Here is a 23,768-nt window from a genome sequence, read left to right as displayed (position 1 = left end):
AGCTGCAAAAGAGCCCAGTAGCACCTTTAAGACTAACCAACTTTATTGTAGCATAAACTTTCCAGAACCACAGCTCTCTTTGTCAGATGCATAAGAACTATACCTTTAGGCCACATGTTTTGGCCGGGGGAGATAAACATCTGTTCAAGAACAGGAAATGTTTCTGGCCCCCTATTCCTTTAAAAATGGCTTGGTTCCAACCAGCTTTTCTGCTGGTAAAAAGTGAAGGCGATATCTTCTTGGACCACTCAAAAAGAATATGCTGAGAATTATGGGACTTCTGCATGTACAGAAGTCCTGTAGGATGAGCACTGCAGTATGAACAGGAATGGAAGATTTGTATTCACTTACCATGAAGCTTCCTTTCTAGGTGGTTCAAGAGTGGGGCAGTCCTTACTTTGGGGATATAGCTTCTCCTCTCCGAAGGCCGGGTCAGTCAGCTGATTTTGATCCTTTCCCCTGCGAGTTCCGCACTGCCTGTGGCCTCGGCCTCCCTGAGTACTGGGATTACAGGCGTGTGCTTCTATGCCCGGCTCATCTCTGGCAGTTTCTTCTTCACCAGGATCGCTGTGCTCTGCAGAGCGTTGCTGAAGACATCCTGCTCGGATGGCAGGGCCAGAAAGACTGGTGATTCCAGGGACAAGCCCCTCCCCTCCGGGATCAAAATCAGCTGACTGACCCTGCCTTCGGAGAGGAGGAGCTATATCCCAAAAGTAAAGACTGCCCCACTTCTAGGACCACCGGAGAATTAGGTGAGATTGAGTAGAAAAGCTGGCTGCATCCAACCCATTGCCTCTCCATTTCTTGTCACTACATGGTTTTCAAGCAAAAACGAGCACTCTGCAGTCCAGTGTGCTGTGTCTAGATAGGGACTTTACGAAGAGAGCTCCAAGTGGTAGCTCCTGAATGACTATCAAGATAGCCGCTGAGCCAGGCTTGCAGGGTGGAATTTTCAGCCCCTCGGGGCTTCATGGAGCCGCTGTGCAAAACACTCGGTTCGGCTGTTATCAGGAGCAAGCAGGAGCATGAATATCACTCCTGCAGTCACTACATTGGCTACTTAACAGTCACCATGCTCTGTTCAAGATATTGGCTATCACATACAAGGCTCTTCACGGCCTTGGTCCAGCATACCTATAAGACCGCCTCTCTCGCTATGTTCCTCCACAGCAGCTTCGCTCATCTGAACAGGGTCTCCTGCAGGCACCACCCTGCACATTGGCGAAATCAACAGCTGCTCGTACATGGTGGCCCCTGCACCTATGGGAATGGCCTGTCTGAGGAAGTCAGGAGAGCCCCCACTCGCCTGGCTTTCTGCAAAGACTGAATTATTCAAAAGGGCTTTGTACTCAGATACGAGGGCTGTATTGTATGGAGGGGGTCTCAAAGAGATGCTTCACTAGCGAGTTAGAGATCAGAGGCTGAATGCACACTTACCAGCATAGCGCTAAACAGTCGGAATGATAGTGCCTTCCTGGCGCTTTTTCTTTTCTTTTCTTTTTTTTAAAGAATTTTTCTTGGATTAGAAACATATTATAACAATTATAATCACATTCTTTAATTTCTTCTAATTCTAACCCCCTCCCTTTCCCCCCCCTTTTTGTTGACTTCCAACAGTTTTCCAACCCCCTATCCACTTTCCCTCTACTCCCTTCATACTTATTTTATTTGTTTATTATAATATACTTTCAGATTCTTCTAAGCACTATTTCCACTTCCTTTCACATATAGATTGTCATATAAGTTGTCATATAAATAAAAACCTCTTAATCTATCTTCTTCATTAAAACTACTAATAATATTCATTTTGATAACCTGTGTTTTATCTTACTCCTTCTATTCTCTTCAATATGGGACAAACAATTTGCCCCCCTTTATACATCAATTCCAATACTGCTATACACATACTTATTATACACACTTATTGTCATTTACTTAGGCTTCTGTTCTATATATTGTTCTTTATCTATACGTATACCATAAGTCTAACAATTAGACCTATCTTTAAATTTACGTATGTATGTATATATTCACTCTATGTTATACGGTTATCTTTCCAAAAAATATAGATTAGTTAATTTCTATCCCAATAATTCTCATAGTATCAACACTACTTAATATAATACTTAAAAATCATATGAAGTTGCTTAGAATTTTTCCATTAACTCTCCACCCCCTCGGTATAGTCACTTCTCTCCTCCTGTGTACCTCAATAGTTTTCAAACTGCCACAGTTCTCCTCCCACCTCCCATTTTTTCACCAGATATTGTTTCAGCTTTCCCCAGTCCGTGTTAAACTGCCCTGGATCAAGGTCTCTCAGTTTTCTTGTCATTTTGTCCATCTCCGCCATGTACAGCAATTTGTAAATCCAGTCCTCAATAGTTGGCACTTCTTGTACTTTCCACTTCTGCGCATACAAAAGTCTGGCTGCTGCCGTCATATAAAATATCAATGTCCTATGTTGTGCTGGAATGTCTTCCATTCCCAAGTTCAGTAGCAGGAGTTCTGGGTTCTTATTAACTTGAAATTGTAAAATCTCACTCATTACTCTTATTATTTCCCCCCAGTACTGCCTAGCTACCTCACAAGTCCACCACATGTGATACATTGATCCCTCATGTTTTTTACATTTCCAGCATTTATTAGACATATTCGAGTTCCCTAGCGCAATCTTCTTTGGCGTCAGATACCAACGGTAGATCATTTTGTAAATATTCTCTTTAATATTGGTACATGTCGTGATTTTCAATGTATGTTTCCACAAGTATTCCCACGCCTCCATTGTTATTTCTTTGTTAAAGTTTATAGCCCACTTCACCATTTGCACTTTGACTATCTCATCTTCAGTATACCATTTTAACAACACTTTGTAAACCTTGGAAATTTCCTTTTGGTCTTCTTGTAAAATTACTTTCTCTAATTCTGAGTCCTCCATCCTTATCCCTCCCTTCGCACAGTCTGAGTAATAAAGATCTCTAACTTGTCTATATTGAAACCAGTCGTAATTTGGAGACAACTCTTGTTGCGTTCTTATTCTTATTTTAGAAGATTCTATTTGAGTTATCTCCTTGTACGTTAAACACTGTTGTTCATTGTCGACCGTTCTTGGATCTATTACTTCATATGGAACCACCCAGGAGGGAATTCCTTCTTGTAGGTATTCTTTATACTTCTTCCAAATTGTAAAGAGGCTTCTCCGAATGTAGTGATGCAGAAACATAGAATCTGCTTTTACTTTGTCATACCATAGGTATGCATGCCATCCAAATAATTTTTTGTATCCCTCTAAGGCCAGCAGTTTGCGATTTTTCAACATGATCCAATCCTTCAACCATACCAGACAGATTGCATCATAATAAAGTCTCAAGTTGGGCAGTTGCATTCCCCCTCTTTCTTTTGCATCCTGTAACACTTTAATTTTTAATCGAGGCTTCCTGCCTGCCCACACAAACTCTGATATTTTCCTCTGCCATTTATAAAATTGCTTGGAGTCCCTAATGATTGGTATCGTCTGTAACAGAAACATAACTCTTGGTAACACGTTCATCTTGATTACTGCAATTCTTCCCAGCCATGACGAGTTCAGTCTATTCCATTTAATCAAATCATGCTCTATTTGAGTCCATAATTTCTCATAATTATTCTTGAATAGATCTATATTTTTTGCAGTCAATTCAATTCCCAAGTACTTCACCTTACTTGTTACCTCACAATCTGTTATTTCCGTTAATAACTGTTGTTTTTGTTTGGTCATATTCTTACATAAAATCTTTGATTTCTTTTTGTTTACATAGAAACCTGCCAAGTCTCCAAACTCTTTAATTTTATCTATTACCTTAGGCATGTTTTCAATTGGATCTTCCACAATTAACATTATATCATCTGCAAACGCTCTGACCTTATAGGAAAAGTCTTTTATCTTTATACCACGGATTGCATTGTCTTCTCGAATCTGCATCATCAAAATTTCAAGAACCAAAATAAACAACAATGGGGATAGCGGGCAACCTTGTCTTGTACCCTTTCCAATAATCAGTTTTTTAGTCAGCTCGTCATTCACCACAATTGCTGCACTCTGGTCTCTATAAATTTCTCTCACTGCTCTTATGAACCTTTCCCCCATTTGTAGCTGTTCCATGGTGGCAAACATAAAGTCCCAGTTCAAATTGTCAAATGCTTTTTCAGCGTCTACAAAGAAGAAACCAACCTCCTTATCACATCGCCTGTCATAATATTCTATAGCGTTTATAACTGTCCTTAGGTTGTCTCTAATTTGTCTATTTGGTAAAAAGCCTGCTTGTTCTTCTCCAATAACTTCGGCTAGCCATCCCTTTATTCTCTCCGCCAAGATCTTTGCAAAAATCTTGTAGTCATTATTGAGTAAAGAGATAGGTCTGTAGTTTTTGACATTGGTCAAGTCCTGTCCTTCTTTGGGGATCAATGATATATTTGCTTCACTCCAGGTATCTGGGATCCTTTGGTCCCTCAAAACACCATTGATCACCTCTTTTAAAAACGGTACCAGTTCATTGGCCATTGCCTTGTAAAACTTAGCTGTAAGTCCATCAGGCCCTGGCGCTTTTCCTAAGTTTGTTGACTGTATTGCCTTCCTTATCTCTTCTTCTGTTACTTCGCTGTTTAGTTTAACTCTCCACTTCTCGGAAATTACCGGAAGCTTCATTTTCTCCAAATATGCGGCTATCGCATCTTTATTCACTTCTTTCTTATCATACAATTTAGCGTAGAATTTATAAAAGGCTCTGCTAATAGCGACCTGTTCCAAGTGTACTTTATTGTCATCACATATTTTATTTATTATCTTTTTCTCCTTTCTTTTCTTCAATTGCCATGCCAAAAATTTCCCAGGTTTATTCGCCCCTTCAAACGACTTTTGATTCAGTCTTTTAAGATTCCATTCCAGTTCTTTATTGTTCATAGCCGCCAACTGCTCCTGAAGGATTTTAATATCCTGATATATTTTCTTTTTCCCTGGTCTTTTCTTCAACTGTATTTCTTTGGCTTTTATTTTTTCCATAATCTCCTGTCTCTTCTCCTCTTTTTTCCTTCGAAGTCTTCCATTTAAGTCCATTAATACACCTCTGATTACTGCTTTATACGTGTCCCATACCTTATTGGTTGGTACTTCTTGATTCATGTTGTACTGTATGAAGAATTTAGTCTCCCTTCTCAACATTTCCATATTTTCTTCCTCTTGCAACAAATCCTCATTTATTCTCCATCCTTTTCTCTTAATTCTTTTTCCAAACTTCCACATAATTGGGTTATGATCTGAGCCTACCATGGGCATTATTTCTGCTTCCTTAGTCCAAAGTACTAAGTTCTTTGAGGCCCAGATCATATCAATACGTGATAAGGTAGAATGTCTTGCAGAGAAAAAGGTATATTGTCTGCTTATGGGATTCTGCATTCTCCACACATCTTCCAACGCTTCCTGTTGCATTAATCCAAAAAAAGTCTTTGGTAATAGTCCTCTTTTCTTTTGTGTAGTGGCTGATTTCTTATCCTGTTCCAAATTCGTAACTCCATTGAAGTCTCCTGCAAGTATTATCTGATCATATGAAAGTTCATCTAGTTGCTTCTTTAAATCCTCAAAAAAGCACTTTTTAGCTCCATTAGGTGCATATATTCCAATCACCAACACTTTCTTTAAATTCCAAATACATTCCACTGCTATAAATCTGGCTTCCCCATCTCTAATTATCACCTTTGGCTGCAGCTCTTCTTTTATATATAATACCACTCCCCTTTTTTTCTTTTTTGAAGCCGCTACAAATTCAATGCCCAATTTACTTACTTTAAGGTATTTTACATCCTGATTTCTAATATGAGTCTCTTGTAAGCAAACTATATCACATTTCTGTTTTAATAGCCAGTGGAAAATACTTTTTCGCTTATTAGGTGAGTTGAGTCCATTTACATTCCACGATAAAACTTTGCACTCCATATTCAAAGCCTTGTTGTTGATAAGTCTTTTTCATTGTCCGTCATGAACCTTTCCATTTCCAGTTCAGATCTGATGCGCTTTCTTACTCCTCCAAATTCAAAAGATATCCCTTCCGGTAATTCCCATCTATATCTTACTTTCATGTCTTTCAAAGTCTGGACTAACACTTTGTATTTTTTCCGGTCCAAGAGCACTGATCTGGGTAACTCCTTCATAATGATAATTGTCTTGCCATCAACTATCAGTGGATCTTGAAATTGCTTAGTCACTATCATTTCCCTTACATTCCTTGTCGTAAATTGCACTATCACATCCCTTGGTACCTTTCTCTGGGTCGCAAATCTGGAATTTATTCGGTACACCACATCCAGGAAAGCCACAACCTCCTCCTCCTCCTTTTCCAGGTATTCAGCTAACACTTCAGTCACCTGTTCTTGTGCTGTCTTTCCTTCTACTTCCGGCAAACCTCGAAACCTCAGCTGCTTCTCCATATATTTACTCTCCGCAACTGCCATTCTTCCCCTCATTACTCTCATATCCGTTCGCTGCGTCTCTGTAAGATTGTCCATCGCCTTCTCCACATCGTTAACTTTTTGCTGCGCTGCCTGCAAGTCGGTTTGTATCGTCTCCATTCCCTTTTTTACTTCTGCCAGCTCATTTTTAACTGTCTCTTTGACATCTTTGACTTCTTTCACCAACTCCAATTTTGTTTCTTTAAGCTCCTTTAGCATTTCACAAAATTTTTTGTCCAAGTTCTCTATGGCTGCTTGCCACTCTTTCTTCGACATCGTGGGGCTTGATTTACCTCGCTCCCACGAGTCTGCACGTTTTCTTAGCTCCGTGGCGTCCAAATTGATAATCCTTTTAACTAAATTAAAAGTCCCGGTCCTTTAAATAAACAAAAATCGCTCCGAAAATCCAAAATGTCGGGCGTCTTTTCTCTATGGTTTCTCTGTACCCTTTTGCAATCCAAGATGTCCTACTTCCGCCCTTGCTGAAGCCAAAGCCCTTCCCTGTTCAAAAATGGCGATGCCCTTCTTCCTGTCTTCCAGTAGGGGCCGTCTCCTTCTGACGACTCTATCACTATTACGTACTTCCTGTTTCCCGACTCTCCGCTGCAGCTCTCGCGATGGTAGAAATTTTCCCACAGCCTGCTATCGATTCTCAACCACAGGTATGATAAACAAATGTCCCTTTTCTTAAATTACTTCTTTTTACTTAGTCCTTTTTCCAATCTATTTCTTGCCGGGTTTCACCCTCCTTATAGTAAGTCTGTTGCAGTTTAAAAAGTCCTTTTAAAACTTCGTTACTCTTAACAGTCCATCCCAATTCAGGAGATAGTGATCTTTACCTTTTCAAACGTCTTTCTGGGTTGTAATCACTGCTTCAATCTTAAATTCTCTTTCCGTTTGTTTTCCCCCTGTTGAAGCTTGGGCACAAAGGTCTTATGCCAGCCGCACTGGCCCTGGGTCTGCCGCAGAGATCTATGCCGACCTGTCAAAGGGTGGGACCTCAAGGGTCGAGAGAGAGTCCTTAGCGCAGAACCCCCCCTCGCCCGAGATCGACGCGCCCTGAGGTCTTTGAGCGTTCTTTGCCTGTTCTCCGCCTGAGAGCAGGTGGCCGGGGGCTATTTGTGCCCCTCCGGCCGCTGAAACGGCAGCCCGGTCAGCTCTGCACTTAGAGCTGCGTTAGACCTCCATGGATCCCAAACCGGAAGTCCCTTCCTGGCGCTTTTTCTGATGTCATCGCGCCATGAGAGCGGCATCGTGGCGCGATGACGTCATCAAACGTACCAGGAAGATGCTATCATTCCGACTGTTTAGCACTATGCCGGTAAGTGTGGATTTGGCCAGTGTCTTCACTACTGTGTGGTCTTGCGTACTCTCTGTTGCTTTAAGTATGTGTTCCTATGCACTACCTGTTTAATGTTTTCTAATGTCAGTCCTAGAATTGCTTATGCTCTGTTTCAGCATTTCTTCAGCTCTGTATTGGATTTTTGCTAATGGTATGTCTTTGTAAACCTGCCTTTATTTACTCTATGGCATTGTTTATTGAAACGTCCTTGATATTGACTGTCCTAATGCCGCGCTGTTATCCACCTCGAGTCTCAGTGAGAAAGGCAGACTATAAATGACATAAATAATAATTGCTGATGGGATGAGGAAGCTGTTAATGGTATTGTATTGAAGGTGGTGCTGGGAATTTGAATATAGTCTCAGTCCTATACTAAGGAAAAAGGAATGGCACATATCTGAGATACACGGTCTGGATTCTTTCTACTACAGTGACTTCCAGATGGTCCACTGGAATTCCACAGTGGCTTGTGGGAAGGACTCCAAGCTGACAGAAGGCAATGCAGCTCATTGCTGGCCCAGGGCTTGAAATATACCTGTAGCACCGTTAAGACGAACCCACTTTATTGTAGCATAAGCTTTTGAGAACCACAGCTCTCTTCGTTAGATGCATGGAGGGTATGAAGAAACTGGCCAGTTTCTTCCTACCCTCCATGCATCTGATGAAGAGAGCTGTGGTTCTCGAAAGCTTATGCTGCAATAAAGTGGGTTAGTCTTAACGGTGCTACTGGACTCTTTACTATTTTGCAACTACAGACTAATACGGCTAACTCCTCTGGGTCTATGAAATACGCCTGTAAGTCTCAGGCAGCCAGAATTACATTGGTAGGGATAACTGCCCTGGCTATAGTTGCCCTTTCCTGATCGTACTGTTGTCTGTTTGCAGCACCTTCACTGCGCACTGTCATCCTGGACTGTACCCATGTCAACAGCATTGACTATACGGTGGTGATTGGCCTGACAGAGCTACTTCGGGAATTCCGGAGCAGGAGAATCTCTTTGATCTTCATTAGCATGCAGGTGCATAAGAGCTCCAGCTTGAGAGAAACCTGCACACCTTGTGGCTGGATAATTATACAGGTTTAAAGAAATCATGCAGGCTTACACCCCAGCATCTTTCATTTCAGAAAATAAACATATTTTTAATGCTTATTTTTTAAAAGGTTAGATGGCCAGAACTTCATTTTAGAATGCAGATAATTTATTTAGGATATAAACAGCTGCCTTATACAGATGGAAACCTGTTGTTGTTCACTTAACCCAGTACCAGAGCTTTTTTTCAGCGGGAACGCGGTGGAACAGAGTTCCGGCACCTCTTGAAAATGGTCACATGGCTGGTGGCCCCGCCCCCTGATCTCCAGACAGAGGGGAGTTTAGATCGCCCTCCGTGCCGCTGGAGCACTGGAGCGGCACGGAGGGCGATCTAAACTCCCCTCTGCCTGGAGATCAGGGGGCGGAGCCACCAGCCATGTGGCCGTTTTCTCCGAGGGCAACCCACTGAGTTCCACCACCTTTTTTCCCAGAAAAGAAGCCCTGCCCAGTACTATTTCTTCTGTCTGGCAGAGGCTCTCTGATCTCCGGTAGAGGCCTTTGCCAACTGTGTTGCCTGAGATTCATTTAACCAGAAATGTAAGGAGTGAAGTTGAGATCTTAGACATGCAAATGACTTCTGTTCTTTTCCTCAACCGTGCCTTCCTTCCAACCAAGGTCCTGTGGGTCTTGCTTCAGCCTCCCTTAACGTTTAGCGACTTTGAATTGTGCGAGAAAAGGCTGGAATGTGACTGACGAATTCCCTGTTATCCCTTTCCGCAGGCTCACGTTCTCCAAATCTTGCAGGCTGCTGATCTGGAAGGATTCTATAATTTTAAAAGCCTGGAGGATGCAGGTGGGTAAGGCTGGAACTAAAGAAAACCGTTCTTTCACTGTGATGTTCCTGGAATGCTTTTGCAGCAGCTATGGCTACCTCCTCTCTCCATCTTTAATTAGAGTGACAATACATTTGTTTCTCACAGGTTGGATTAATCTCACAAAAATTAAAATGTATCACAGAACCTCTTCTCTCTCGGTCCAAAGCAAGCGTGTTTAAAGACACAGGCAGAGCAGGTTTCCTAAATGACTACTTTCTATACAAAGCATTGTGTTGCTATCTGACTCCGACTCGCTCCCCCCCATCCCCGTTTGTGTGTGTGTGTGTGCGCACGCATGCACACACACGCACATGACTGTTCAAAAGCAATACTATGAGCAGGGCTTTTTTTCTGGGAAAAGAGGTGGTGGAACTCAAGTCGGTTGCCCTCAGAGAAAATGGTCACATGGCTGGTGGCCCCGCCCCCTGATCTCCAGACAGAGGGGAGTTGAGATTGCCCTCTGCACTGCTGAGCGGCGCGGAGGTCAATCTCAACTCCCCTCTGTCTGGAGATCAGGGGGCGGGGCCACCAGCCATGTGACCATTTTCAAGAGGTTCCGGAACTCCGTTCCCCCGCGTTCCCCCTGAAAAAAAGCCCTGACAATGAGTAGCATTTTTGTTTAGATACAAGATCCTGAGGCTTACTCATACAATGGTCTTGGGCAAGCTGCTGCTTTTCAGCCATAGCAGCTTCACAGAGTTTAAAATGAACACAGATAGCAATATTTTACTTTTCACCAAGTGATAATGTTACCAGAACTGCTATTTTATGGGGAAATTAGCTGCAGTCCGGGTTTAATTATTGCGGATCTTAACCAGCTATACCAGAGTCCGTCTTCCAGATTACTCGTGCAATAAAGAGGCAAGACTAATAAAGATAACACGTGTTTTACTAATAGTGTTGCATATGCCTACAATAACACACACAAGCAAGGTACATACAAGGACTAAGAAATAAAGAGTAGGAAAAATATAGCTGTTTGCATGAGCAGGGAACCCGCTTGAGATCGATGGAACGGGGCGATACGCACCTAGTCACGGCAAGGAATAAAGGTGTAGCAGCGAAGCTTGGTGATATTGAATGCCTGCACTAGACACGCAGAGTGACGGTTGAGGTTCAGGATAGGAATGGCACGCGCACCTCATGGCAGGGGAAGCCTACTTAAGTACCCCAAAACGTACCCTGAGGCGAGTGCCTTCCATGTGGTTCTTGGGGGGGGGGGGACAAAGGCTTAATGGGTCTACAATGATTGCTAATGGGCCACTTTAGTGTCTGAATATATGATTGTGACACCTCGGGAAGAGGGGACAAAGGAGGGGAGGGGAGTGCCGGGCGGGTTGATTGAATCTGCCAGGAAGCTGGAGTTGTCTTGATGGCATCAGCTCTGGAATGTGGTGGTTGTATTGAGATGTGTCCATTAGGTGTTCTGGACAGCCGGCACGTAGCTTCCATTCCGGGGCGGCTTCCAAGATATGCATAGCAGGGCGAAGCTGGCCGCTGCGGACGTGACAGGCATGCGTTCACGAAATGGCAACCTCAGAGTAAACTGTCCATGTTGGTGCTTTGCTGCCTTGGAACATGGGTTCTTCCTTGGCACGGCTTGGGCTTGCTAGCAGGCTGCCCAGTGGCAAGGGCAGACCCAGTGACCGTCCTGCAAGGAACTCCCCATGGGAACTGACCAGGGGGTGCCTGGCCAGGCTCGTGGAGGGTCCCTCTGGCTGGCACTGTGCTGCTGGCAGCATGGCTCTGGGCCCAGGTGAGGTAGGTGCCCAAGGAGGCAGGAAACAGGCATAGGTGGCACAGTTTGTTACAGCAGAGAGAACAAGAAACAGGCATGGGCAATGCTGCCCTTAGAGTCTTTGGTGGATCTTTAAAACAGCAACCCAGGAAACTGACACAGTTCATGGCAGGTCCCGTAACAGGAGGAGGGGGGTCCCTGGCAACAATTATGTAATGCACACTGACTGATTAGGAGACAGAAGTAGAAAGGGATGAGGTTAGTTTAAATCCAATTGAATTAAAAGCCACCAGATCTACCAGCTACTATTGTGCTATCTTTCTCCGTGACTGGTATATGATACACTTTTGTTATAGATGGACTAGGAAACCGAGGAAGCCTCTCTGCTGAATCGTACTTCTCAGTGTCTTTTGTAAATTGTTTCCCTCCTGCAGAGAAGAGCTGTGAAGAGGAACTGTGCAGAATCAATGAAGTTTTGTTGGATGGCAGCGACAGCATACTGCCAACCTCTGGGATTATCCAGTGAGGACCCAGAACTGTTAACACCTATGTACAAATTCCCAAACGGAGCATGGAGATGGGTTTTATGTACCCTGTTGATCCGTACTGTTAAAATGTGCACTTTAAGGCATCATGCTGAAATTCAGCAGTAGTATACCAGCTTGGATGGTTAACTGTGAAGGATGAAGATCTCTTCAAGAAATGAAGATGCAGTTTGTTCAAAAGTCACCTAATGGTTCCGGATGCAAGGGAACCCGACGTGCCACCGTTCTGGGATAGCAGTGCCTCCGGTTGGAAGCCTTATGGTGTCCCCTTGGTGCCTATAATTTATTTCTAAAATCCATTGCACTCCAGTAATTATTATTAAGGGAACACTAATCCAGAAAGGGAATTAAGAGAATAAATTTACTCTTTTTGAAATAAATGATGGAAATAATGTAGGATGAATAAGAGTAATGCCAGTTGGCTAGCTTCAGTATTTTGCTTTGGAAACATTTTGTTGTATACTGATGTTGTATATTTTGTTTGGAGGTCAGCCAAAACCAAAGTCATGTTTCCGTGTCCCAAGTCAATAGAGCTGCCTCTTTCCAGATATCACTTCTAAGCTACTCCCCAGTTGTTCACACACTTCTGCAGTTGTTGCACACCGTTGATACCTGTCTAGATGGACCAAAGCAGGGCTTTTTTTCAGGGGGAATGTGGTGGAACGGAGTTCCAGCACCTCTTGAAAATAATATTTCAGAGAAACCCAAGTGTTTCTTCATTTTCCTCTTGAGAGTTCCGGCACCTCTTTTCCCAGAAAAAAAAACTCTGGACCAAAGTATCTCTTGCTCTATTGGGCATGATTAGAATTTGACTGGGAGTATAGAAGTATATTTGTATAGAAGTATACAGGGCTTTTTTTCTGGGAAAAGAGGTTGTGGAACTCAGTGGGTTGCCCTAGGAGAAAATGGTCACATGGCTGGTGGCCCCGCCACCGATCTCCAGACAGAGGGGAGTTTAGATTGCCTGGCGCGGAGAGCAATCTAAACTCCCCTCTGTCTGGAGATCAGGGGGTGGGGCCATCAGCCATGTGACCATTTTCAAGAGGTTCCGGAACTCTGTTCCCCTGTGTTCCCCCTGAAAAAAAGCCCTGGAAGTATATATATCCAGCCTTTTAAGATGGATGTGCTGCTTAATCTCCGCTGCAGAGGTTACCATTGATGATGAAATCACCTACTTCGGTGCTTATCTTTACTTTCCTATATGACTTTCCACATCTGCCTCCTTTTGCAGCTGGGGTTCTCCTTTGCTTCAGTCTCTAGAGCATCACATGCTTCTGCTGTCAAAGAATGTACTCTTCAGGTTATATTTATTCTCTTCTGTTGTGCAGAAATTTCCATATTTATACTAGTTTGGATGTCAATTATCCTATCTCTAGTTAACAGCTCGTGCTTTAAAGGTAGTAGGGAGAGTCGCACAAGCTGTGGGATAACTTACTACTAAAGACATCTTACTACTGATGCTTACATATGTGTTTGAAGATTTTTTTAAAAATCCAGAAATTTTATCTCCCCAAGTTCAACTTTTAATAGTAATCTCGAATCTGTTTTTATTGTGCAATTCCTCCTTTGCACTGTCGAGCAGCTTTCTTGAAGGAGTTATTTCATGCTCGTATCATTGTCGAGGATATGCCATGTCTTTAGGGTTCCAGCTACTTGGAGAAAAACTGTTCTGTCCCTTTAATAAAGGCTTCATGGCATTGTATATAGCAGGTGATATTATTTCTCTCTAGGATGTGAAAAGCTTCACCTGCCCATTTCCACTCATTCTCTATTAAAGGGACAGGACATGTTTCTTCAGACCTGTTGGCAGCCCTACGTACTTCTGGCACAAAGCCAGCTTTCACCTGAAAGGGTGTAGGGGCAGTTATTTTAATAATCTAGCACAATTACCTACAGGTGAAGAACTGGAACTATGTACAACCACCAGGCACTCTGTTCTGGAGTAAGCTTTCATTTCGTAAAACACTTTTTGAATAAGATTCTTAAATCTTGCAAGATTTGTTTTTGAGCTGTAGAGCTAGTTCGCCATTTGTCCTGGGAGGCCAGAAGGATATTCATATGCAAATCCAAACCAGGCTAGAGCAATTCTCTCTCTTTGTTTTCATGGCTATACTCTGCTGCTATTTAGGAGAGGGACAATAAACCCTACACTTTTGGCTTCCTGGGGCCTCAATTATGGGCTTTCTGGCTCCTTTCCAAATTATGGTTACCTGATGTTTCATTACTAACATAAAGGCAGTGTCTGGTGTTTGATTTTGAGTTTATTACTTTGGGAAGAGTCTTCATTCGCCCAGTGGAGTTAGCCGTGTTAGTCTGTAGTAGCAAAATAGAAAAGAGTCCAGTAGCACCTTTAAGACTAACCAACTTTACCGTAGCATAAGCTTTCGAGAATCACAGCTCTCTTCGTCAGATGCATTTGTCAGATGCATTCATTCATCGACAATAGTAGTATAGCTGCCCAAAGCTTTGTGAGATTCACTTTCAAAGATCAGATTGGAGAGTAGTGGTGCAAAGGTAAGGACTAAATTGAGGGACACCAAGCGATGAGAAAAATAGTAAAGAGTCTAGTAGCACCTTTAAGACTAACCATCTGACAGAGCTGTGGCTCTCGAAAGAGTCCAGTAGCACCTTTAAGACTAACCATCTGATGAAGAGAGCTGTGGCTCGAAAGAGTCCAGTAGCACCTTTAAGACTAACCATCTGACGAAGAGAGCTGTGGCTCTCGAAAGCTTATGCTACAATAAAGTTGGTTAGTTTTAAAGATGCTACTGGACTCTTTACTGTTTTGCTACTATAGATTAACACAGCTAACTCCTCTCAAGCTATGAGAGATATAAGAGAGGAAGAGTTGAAGGCCTATACACAACTCCCTTTCAATCGGTCCTGAACTGAAAATCATGCTACTGAAATGCAGCTTTGGCAATCCTGCATAAATGTGAAACAGATGAGTCAGCTTTGCACACCACAGCAGGAAAGAAAAAAAGCTAGCTGAACTTCATCTGCAGGACACAAATGGAAGAGGAAGTCCAAAGCTCTGCAGAACTTTGAGGGAAGGTCCAAAGCTCTGTTCTTTAAGAGTGAACACACTTACGTTTCCTTGGGGAAAACGAGTCTCCTGGAGTCCCTCCCCCATGTACACTGATAAACCTGATCATTATTCCAGCTCTCTGCTGCCATTAAAAAACCTTCTATGCACAGTTCCAAAAACAAGCAGCCAGACTTTCTCACATTACAGTGGGAGTTAATACATTATGAACCCATTCTCGCCTCCCCTTTTGTCGGGAGTTAACTTGCTTTGCTGATTCAGACATTCTTTATCACAAAGGATATGGAGGCAAAGAAGTTGGGTTTCCAGTCTCCAGATGGGGGACTCTGGAGTTCTTCTGGAATTAAAACTAATCTACAGACTACACAGATCAGTTCCTCTGAAGAAAATGGCAGCTTTGGAGGGTAGAATGTGTGGAATCACTTCACTATTGATCTCCCTCCCTGAGGAGGAGATATGTTGGATTTGAGCTGCCTAGCTAAACAGTAAAATGCAGTTTAAACGGCAGCTTCCACTGAAAGTGGCAGTAATACCTGCCCTTACGAAGTGAATTCTGAATCCTGGAAGTGAATACAACTCGGCATGTGCCACTCATGTTTCTGTAGTTTGTGGCGGAAGGCTACACACAGCTCCTCACAAGAAGAAAAGACCACCACCGGGGGGGGGGGGAGAGCAAGACTCTCATGAGAGCCAGCATGGTGTAGCGCCAGCAGCTAATGTATCTGGACTACCATTTGGCAGACTTGTGTTCAAATCCCCACTCCAGGTAGGGTTGCCAGCTCCAAGTTGGGAAATTCCTGGAGATCTGGGGGGTGAAACCTGGAGAAAGTGGGGTTTGGGGAGGGAAAAGACCTTGGCATGGCATAATTCCATAGAGTCCATCCCCCAAAGTAGCCATTTTCTCCAGGTGAACTGATCTCTGTGGCCTGGAGACCAGTTGTAATTCCGGGAGATCTCCAGCCACTACCTGGAGGCTGGCAACCCTAACTCCAGGGATGCCAACTCCAGGTTCTAGAACATTTCAGTTGCAAGAAACCTAGCCTAACAGGAAACCGGCGTTATTTCAGAATACCATAATCCCACAATTCTTCCAGACAGCAGCCAAACCTTCAGACTGTCTCTTTTGCTAGATTAGTAATCATGTGACAACTGGAGAACAAATCTTTCTTTACAGTTTTGCACGGATGACTAAACTTCTTTCGGCTTATGCTTAACTAACCCAAGAAATGGAAAATGAAAGTGATTGTGTTCCTGGAAGGCTTTACAACCTCACCCTTCTGAAGTTTACTGAAGCAGTCGGGGTTTAGCAGGGGGGGAGGACAATTTACAGAACATGCAGTAACTCTACAGTATGGATGCCCGCCCTCCACTGAGGGGGATCCCCAGCTACCACCACTGCTCACCTGGGGGAGTACAGAGAAGTATCTTCTTAGCTTTCTGTTCTGGGAGATACAGAATTTGTAGTGTTGAAAGACGAGAAAAACCCAGCGTTCTGCCTTGCTGTGACTTGGACCACGTGAAAAGCACAAAGTTCTGTGAGAGTTTGTAAAGCAGATTGGGCACTAAATATCCCTAAATTTAAAGCATTTTGTATTAATGCATTGGTGGGAGGCATGCTGTTTCATAGTCTGTCCAAGAAAAAGGAAGCAATATAGACACAAGAATAACTTCTCTTTTTAATCGCATTACTATCATCATGATGATAATAATCTGCTCATTGCAGAAGTTATTCACTCTCTCTGGGCTATCAAAAAGCCAGCCCTTTAAACTCCGCAACTGGCTTGTTCACTTGTTCAATGTGGGTCTGCCTATGGAGGAGCCACTATATGGATATGATCTCTATCCAAGTGTCTCTATCGAAGAAAACTCATGCTACCATTAGATTCTCAGTAGCTTGCAGCTCTGTCTAGTTTACCATGTTTCATCGTGGCACTGCTTATGCAGTTCTTGGAACGAGGGCTTTTTTTCAGCAGGAATGGGGTGGAACGGAGTTCCGGAACCTCTTGAAAATGGTCACATGGCTGGTGGCCCCGCCCCCTGATCTCCAGACAGAGGGGAGTTTAGATTGCCCTAAACTCCCCTCTGTCTGGAGATCAGGGGGCGGGGCCACCAGCCATGTGACCATTTTCTCTGAGGGCAACCCACTGAGTTCCACCACCTCTTTTCCCAGAAAAAAAGCCCTGCTTGGAACTGATTTCAGGCGACGGATGTGAACTGTCCTGCACCACAGTTTGAGTAAAAGTGAGTGCATTCCTAAAGTATCACAGTATCTTACTTCAAATGAGCAACATCTGTTAATTCTATCGTAACTAACATTGTGGACTCTATTAACTGTGCTCCACTCACACATTTTCTAATATCCCATGTTATATATGCCTATAGTGCCTGAAGGACAGCAGGAATCAATGGCTATCAAGGCAAAAACTTGAGAATGTTGGATATGAAGCAAGGAAAGTGCATTTGATGAAAATTTCTGCATTGTTACACTGGAATTCTAATGTTTACTAAGACTACAGTCCTAAACACAGTCAAGGCATATATAGATTGCTAGCCTGTGAAACAGGAAATATGGGAAAGTTTGCTCATTTCTTAAATGTGCTGTAATACAGGCAGGGCTTTTTTTTAGGGGGAACGCGGGGGAACGGAGTTCCGGCACCTCTTGAAAATACTCAACAACAGTGCTTGAAAATAATATGATTTCAAAGAATCCCATGTGTTTCTTCCTCATTTCCCTCTTGAGAGTTCTGCTACCTCTTTTCCCAGAAAAAAACCCCTGAATACAGGCAACCATGGCAGTTTTTATAATACTATGTAGCTGCTGCTACTATTGTTCTACCACTACTGAGTGAAGGTGTTTGTTCTATTTATTCCTTCATGCATTGCTGCAGCATTTTGTCACTCTTATTATTATTTATGTCATTTATAGTCTGTCTTTCTGAGACTCGAGATGGCTTACACAGTATGAGATTAGCACAATCAGTATCAAGTACATTTCAATACAGACATTTCCATAAACAATGCCACAGGGAGGGATGAATAAAGTTTAAAAGACATAATATTAGCAAGAATCCAATACAGAACGGAAAAAATACTGAAACAGAACATAATCCATTCTAGGAGCACAGGTAGTACATTGGAGTACATATTTAAAGCAACAGATAATATGTAAGACAATATAGTGGTGGAGTCTATAGTCCCTAACTCATTAGCAAAGCATCTGAGACCTCCTCCCTACAATACAGCCCTCCCATTTTAGTAAAAAGCCTTTTTGAATAGTTGTTTTGCATTGTTTGCAGAATGCTAGGAGAGTGGGTGCTCTCCTGATCTCCTCAGACAGGTTGTTCTACCACAGAGAAAGCCTGGGTACGGGCTGCTGTTGATTTCACCTGTGTGCAGCCTGGCACCTGCAGGAGACCCTGTTCAGATGAGTGAAGCTGCCGTGGAGGAGCATGGGGAAGAAGGCGGTCCCGTAGGTATGCTGGACCAAAGCCGTGAAGAATTTTGTATGTAATAACCAATACCTTGAACTGAGCATGGTAATTGATGGAGCGACTGTAGGATGAGAGTGATGTTCATGCTCCTCGCTCCTGATAACAGTCGAGCTGCAGCATTTTGCACTAATTGGAGCCTCCTAGTTAACTTAGATGGGAGGCCAATGTATAGAGCCTTACATCAGTCAAGCCTTGATGTTACCATAGCATGGATCCAAGTGGCCAGGTCAGCCGTGTCAAAATAAGAAGCCATCTTCCATGCTTGGGAGAGGTTGTAGAAAGCATTTTTTGCCGCTGCCTTAACTTGTTTTTTCTAGTAATAACGCTGGATCCAGTATAACCCCTAGGCTATTAACTGAGTCTGCAAGGGTCAGACGAACTCCATCGAAAGTGGGAAGTACAATGTCCTTCAAGATCTCTGGCTTCCTGGTTCTTAGTAGACAGATGCAGACAATTGGAGGGAAGGTTAAAATAAGCTGCTGTTACGAAAAAAGAATGTTATCCGTATACTGGACTAGCTTTTGCTTGCTTTCCTCCCTCCCCCCGCCACTTTGGCTGTTTCTCCATTGTATACACATGCATGTATGTACTGCCACAAAATGGGGGGGGAACCCCCCAAAGGTTCAATTTATACATTAAAATGCTACAGTGTATACACATACCCCACCGAAGTTTCTATCAAGGATATTTCTTTGTAAAGAAAAAAAAATGCACACCGAAGTAAAACATATTGGGGGGGAAACCCAAATTGAATTAAAAAACAAAAATACGTGACAAAAACAGCAAGTGTTTAAATAGTTCGAAGTACATGAACAGCACTGGGTACTGTGAAATCTGAAGGCTTTGGAGGAAAAGTAGGGAAGGCAAACTGTTTCTTAAAATAAGACTTTGGCTGTTTCCACTCACGTTGAATAATGCATTTTCAATGCACTTTAGCTATCCTTTAGAAGTGGATTTTGTGTTTCACACACGAAAACCCAGTTCCAAATGATCACTAAAGAGCATTGAAAGTGCATTATCCAACACGTGTGGAAGCAGCCTAAAGCTATCAATTATAGACCATCCAATCAAGGAGGAAATGAGAGGGTGCCTTAACTCTTGGGAAAAACTTTAACCTTTATCACATGTAAGAATGCTGCCGGGAAAAAAAGCATACTATGTTTCTAGTATCAGAAATGTCCACAAAGCGACATGGGAAGAAATCTTATTCTGTGTTAAGCTGATCTATATTCTGAGAGCCATTTTGGAGTAGTGGTTAAGAGTGCGGGACTCTTATCTGGAGAGCCGGGTTTGTTTCCCCACTCCTCCCCAGCTGGGTGACCTTGAGTCAGTCACAGCTTCTAGGAGCTCTCTCAGCCCCACCCATCTCACAAGGTGTTTGTGTGGGGATAATAACATACTTTGTAAACCGCCCTGAGTGGGCGTTAAGTTGTCCTGAAGGGCGGTATATAAATTGAATGTTGTTATTATTATTATTATTCACAAGCAAATACCACTGAACCTAGTACAATAGACTCAGAGAGAGATAGCAGAACATGCTGCTAATTGTGTTGCTAACATTTTGTTGGCACCTTACCGCATTTCACAGGCTGATACCTTACCTTTACTGTCTTTTTTGACCACCTTTGTCACGGTTGTAGACAGGGCTGAAGCACAGTTTAACTTGAACTCTTCTCACCTATCTCGAGGCCCAAGAGTTTTTTAAAATTAAAACTTTGTTTTTATTATTTAATTTACAAAATTTATACTCCACTTTTCAGCCCTCATCAGGGCCACCAAGGCAGCTAACAGATTAACAATGTAAATAACAAAAACAGATCTTAAAAACCATTAAATCCAAAGAAAAACACATCATTAAAACCAAAGCTAAAATATCCATACAAAAATGAAAACAACAATTAAACCTAGGGCAGGAAGTAGTGTTGCAAAAAAGGCACTCTATCTGCTGTGACTTGCCAATAATCACAAGAGGCTTGAGGATCCAAAGTCGACAAAACTTTATTTCATGAAATAGGGATACAGAGGCCTGTAGTAGTCAACTCAAGTCAAAAGAGTTTATTGTCTATAGCCATAGACCGTCACAATTGGGCCTGTAGTAGGACAAGCCTCCAAATCCGCCCACAAGCAGTTGGGTAGGCGTTTTATAATGTGATACAAACAACTTTTCTGCACATGCCTATTTACCTTGCTGGTGATGGAAATTTCCTTTCTGCTCTAAGGTTCTAAGTTTCTTTGTGCATGTTTCTAGGAAGTGGTAAAAATTGGTTTTGAGCCAGTTTGTTCTGCTTCTATGGTTTCTGCTTCTTAATATTATTTTGATGCCTATGTCTAGTGCAAAACAGGAAACCATCTTGAACTTCAGGCCACTTGGGGGGATTTTTCCATCAGGTGGGATCACCGAGGGAGTACTAGACAAAACAAAAAAACCCCCTTCACTTGCTAGTGGAAGATGGCAAAAGAAGGGAACAGGCAAGTGTCTCTGGGAAAAGAGTTCTAGCTAGGGTTGCCAGCCTCCAGGTAGTGGCTGGAGATCTCCTGGAATTGCAACTTGTCTCCAGGCCACAGAGATCAGCTCACCTGGAGAAAATGGCTACTTTGGGGGGGTGGACTCTATGGAATTATGCCATGCCAAGGTCCTTTCCCTCCCCAAACCCCACTTTCTCCAGGTTTCACCCCCCAGATCTCCAGGAATTTCCCAACTTGGAGCTGGCAACCCTAGTTCTAGCGTTTTGGTGCCACAACCAAGAAGGCCCTCTCCTGGGTTGCCACCCACCCAATTCCAAAATGCAGGGACACCCAAAACAAGGTCTCCAACAATGACTGTAGTGGTTGGGTAGGTATGTAAGGAGGTGGGCGGTCCTTCAGGTATGCTGGTCTCAAGCCATGTAAGGCTTTAATGGTTAACATCAGCTATTGAATTGTATCCCACAGACGGGAGCCAGTGTACATGGACCAAGACTGGAGAGTGATACAGTCCCTATAACCCACTCCAGTCAACATCCTGGCTGCGGTATTCTGCTCTAATGGAAGTTTTCAATCACATATTTTTCAAGGGCAGTCCCAAGCAGAGTACGCTGCAGTAATTTAGAAGCTGACTTTTAGATAGCCAATTTCCCAAAACAGCTAAACATTATAAATTTTGATGCACAAACCCGCGACTCACACCTGCCAGGTCTGAGTGCTGACCACAGTCACTCCAGGACACCAGGCAGAATGCAATTTATTTATGATACTGGAAGCTCTCCGTTTCTCAAAAGTCACGCTTCCCAATCTCCAGTCCACTTCTGTGGTATACCCATACACAAGACATGAATTCCAAACTCAGCTAAATACAGCTTAGGTTTATTAGTTAAGGAATGCCTCCACAAAGCATGAAGCTCTGTATTCACGCCACCGGCAATAAAATAAGAAATCTCAACTGTTGCTAAATACTAAAATCTCTCTATCTAAAATGTAAAACATAGTTAACTATGCATCTCTAAGGGGTTTCCATAGTTGCACCTCTCTCCCCATCCATCACAAAATGAGTCATCTCTTATAGTCAGTTCAGCAAAAGGATATGCACCCTTGCATCATCTTGAACATTGAGAGTCTCTCTACACAAGGGTCTCTCTTCCACGCATCTGACGAAGAGAACTGTGATTCTCGAAAGCTTATGCTACAGTAAAGTTGGTTAGTCTTAAAGGTGCTACTGGACTCTTTTTGATTTTGCTACTACAGACTAACACGGCTAACTCTTCTGGATCTCTACACAAGACATCTTACACCGGGACGCTCAGATGACTTTCTGTGTGGTCTTATATTCAAGTATACTCAGTCTCCCTAACAGTGCATGTGTATCTACAATGGGAGAACAAGTGTTCGTTCTTTCACTTGAGCATCCCTGTGTAAAATGTCTAGTGTAGAGAGACACTGAGTGAACTGGGAAGCCATCTTTTCAGGCTTCAGTGAATCACTCCGCAGCAACAACAACAATAATAACATTTGATTTATATACCACCCTTCAGGACAACTTAATGCCTACTCAGAGCGGTTTACAAAGTATGTTATTATCCCCACAACAATCACCCTGTGAAGTGGGTGGGGCTTAGAGAGCTCCTAGAAGCTGACTGGCCCAAGGTCACCCAGCTGGCTTCAAGTGGAGGAGTGGGGAATCAAACCTGGCTCTCCAGATGAGTGTCAGGTGCTCTTAACCACTGCACCAAACGGGCTCCTAGAGCCTAGCAACACAGGAACCAATCAGGGCTCACCTTTTAATTGGTATTGCAGCTGTTAGAAATCTAGGGAGTAAAGCACAGAGCCCTCCTGGGAACACTACCCAAGGTCAAATCTCTAGGGAACATAGAAACTGTTTTGCAGGAGTTCCCAACCAGCTCTGGTAAACACATTCCTGTGCTCGACCGCAAGGCTTACAACATGACCTTAAGTTCAGCCATTTTCTTCTAAGGACCTACCCTCAGGTTAGCAACTTCCATACACTTGATTACTTAAGATAATTTAACCAAAATTGTTCACACTTTTGGGATGCCTTTTAATGATTCAGATACACTGGTGTATAATTCTTTTTCACTTTAAAACTCAGCGTTTGCTTCACATTATACTTTTTATTTATCATGATGTTGATTTACTTGAAGATGATATTTAGAGGCCGGGCCTTCTGGGCTTTGACAAGTCTTTGTTTGCAAATTCAACTCTGGGACAGATCCAGAGGAGTTAGCCGTGTTCGTCTGTAGTAGCAAAATAGTAGAGTCCAGTAGCACCTTTAAGAAAATGTCATGATGCGACAAACCCCCGTGGGTCAGTAATGACTCGGTGCTTGCACAGGGGACTACCTTTACCTATCTAGCACCTTTAAGACTAACCCGCTTTATTGTAGCATAAGCTTTCGAGAACCACAGCTGTCTTCGTCAGATCTACAATAAAGTGGGTCAGTCTTAAAAGGTGCTACTGGACTCTTGACTAGCTCTGGGAAAGAAGACTTAAGGGAAGTTGTTCCAAGGCGTCCTCTTTCCAACTTCTAGCACCGCAGCCTTGCAGTCCCTTGGAATTCCCCTCTTCCGGACATACTTTCAAGGCTACAGCGACTTGCACAAGCAGCGGGGGCCGGCCGAGCTAAGAAGGAAGAGGGGCGGAGCGGGCGATCTGCGGGAAAGCGAAACTGTGCGCGTAAAGCAGGGAGCGGTAGAAGGAAAGTGAAACTTGGACTCATTGTGTGTACCTGCG

At 43.2% G+C, this 23,768-nt stretch overlaps 1 protein-coding gene across 1 annotated transcript in view; it reads left to right on the top strand.

Annotated features, from left to right (window-relative positions):
- SLC26A11 (solute carrier family 26 member 11) overlaps nt 1–12,888 on the top strand; it is a 39,937-nt gene extending 27,049 nt beyond the window's left edge. The window contains exons 15-17 of the mRNA XM_054978519.1: nt 8,705–8,838; nt 9,631–9,703; nt 11,898–12,888. Of these exons, the coding sequence (XP_054834494.1) occupies nt 8,705–8,838; nt 9,631–9,703; nt 11,898–11,989 (299 nt within the window). The 3' untranslated portion in view covers nt 11,990–12,888. The remainder of the gene's footprint in view (nt 1–8,704; nt 8,839–9,630; nt 9,704–11,897) is intronic.
- The last annotated feature ends 10,880 nt before the right edge of the window (nt 12,889–23,768 follow it).

This window comes from Eublepharis macularius, chromosome 4 (assembly GCF_028583425.1).
Source record: "Eublepharis macularius isolate TG4126 chromosome 4, MPM_Emac_v1.0, whole genome shotgun sequence".
In the NCBI taxonomy this organism is placed as follows: Eukaryota; Metazoa; Chordata; class Lepidosauria; order Squamata; family Eublepharidae; genus Eublepharis; species Eublepharis macularius.
Note: the sequence above shows the minus strand (reverse complement) of the source record. Positions and strands in the feature narration are given on the sequence as shown.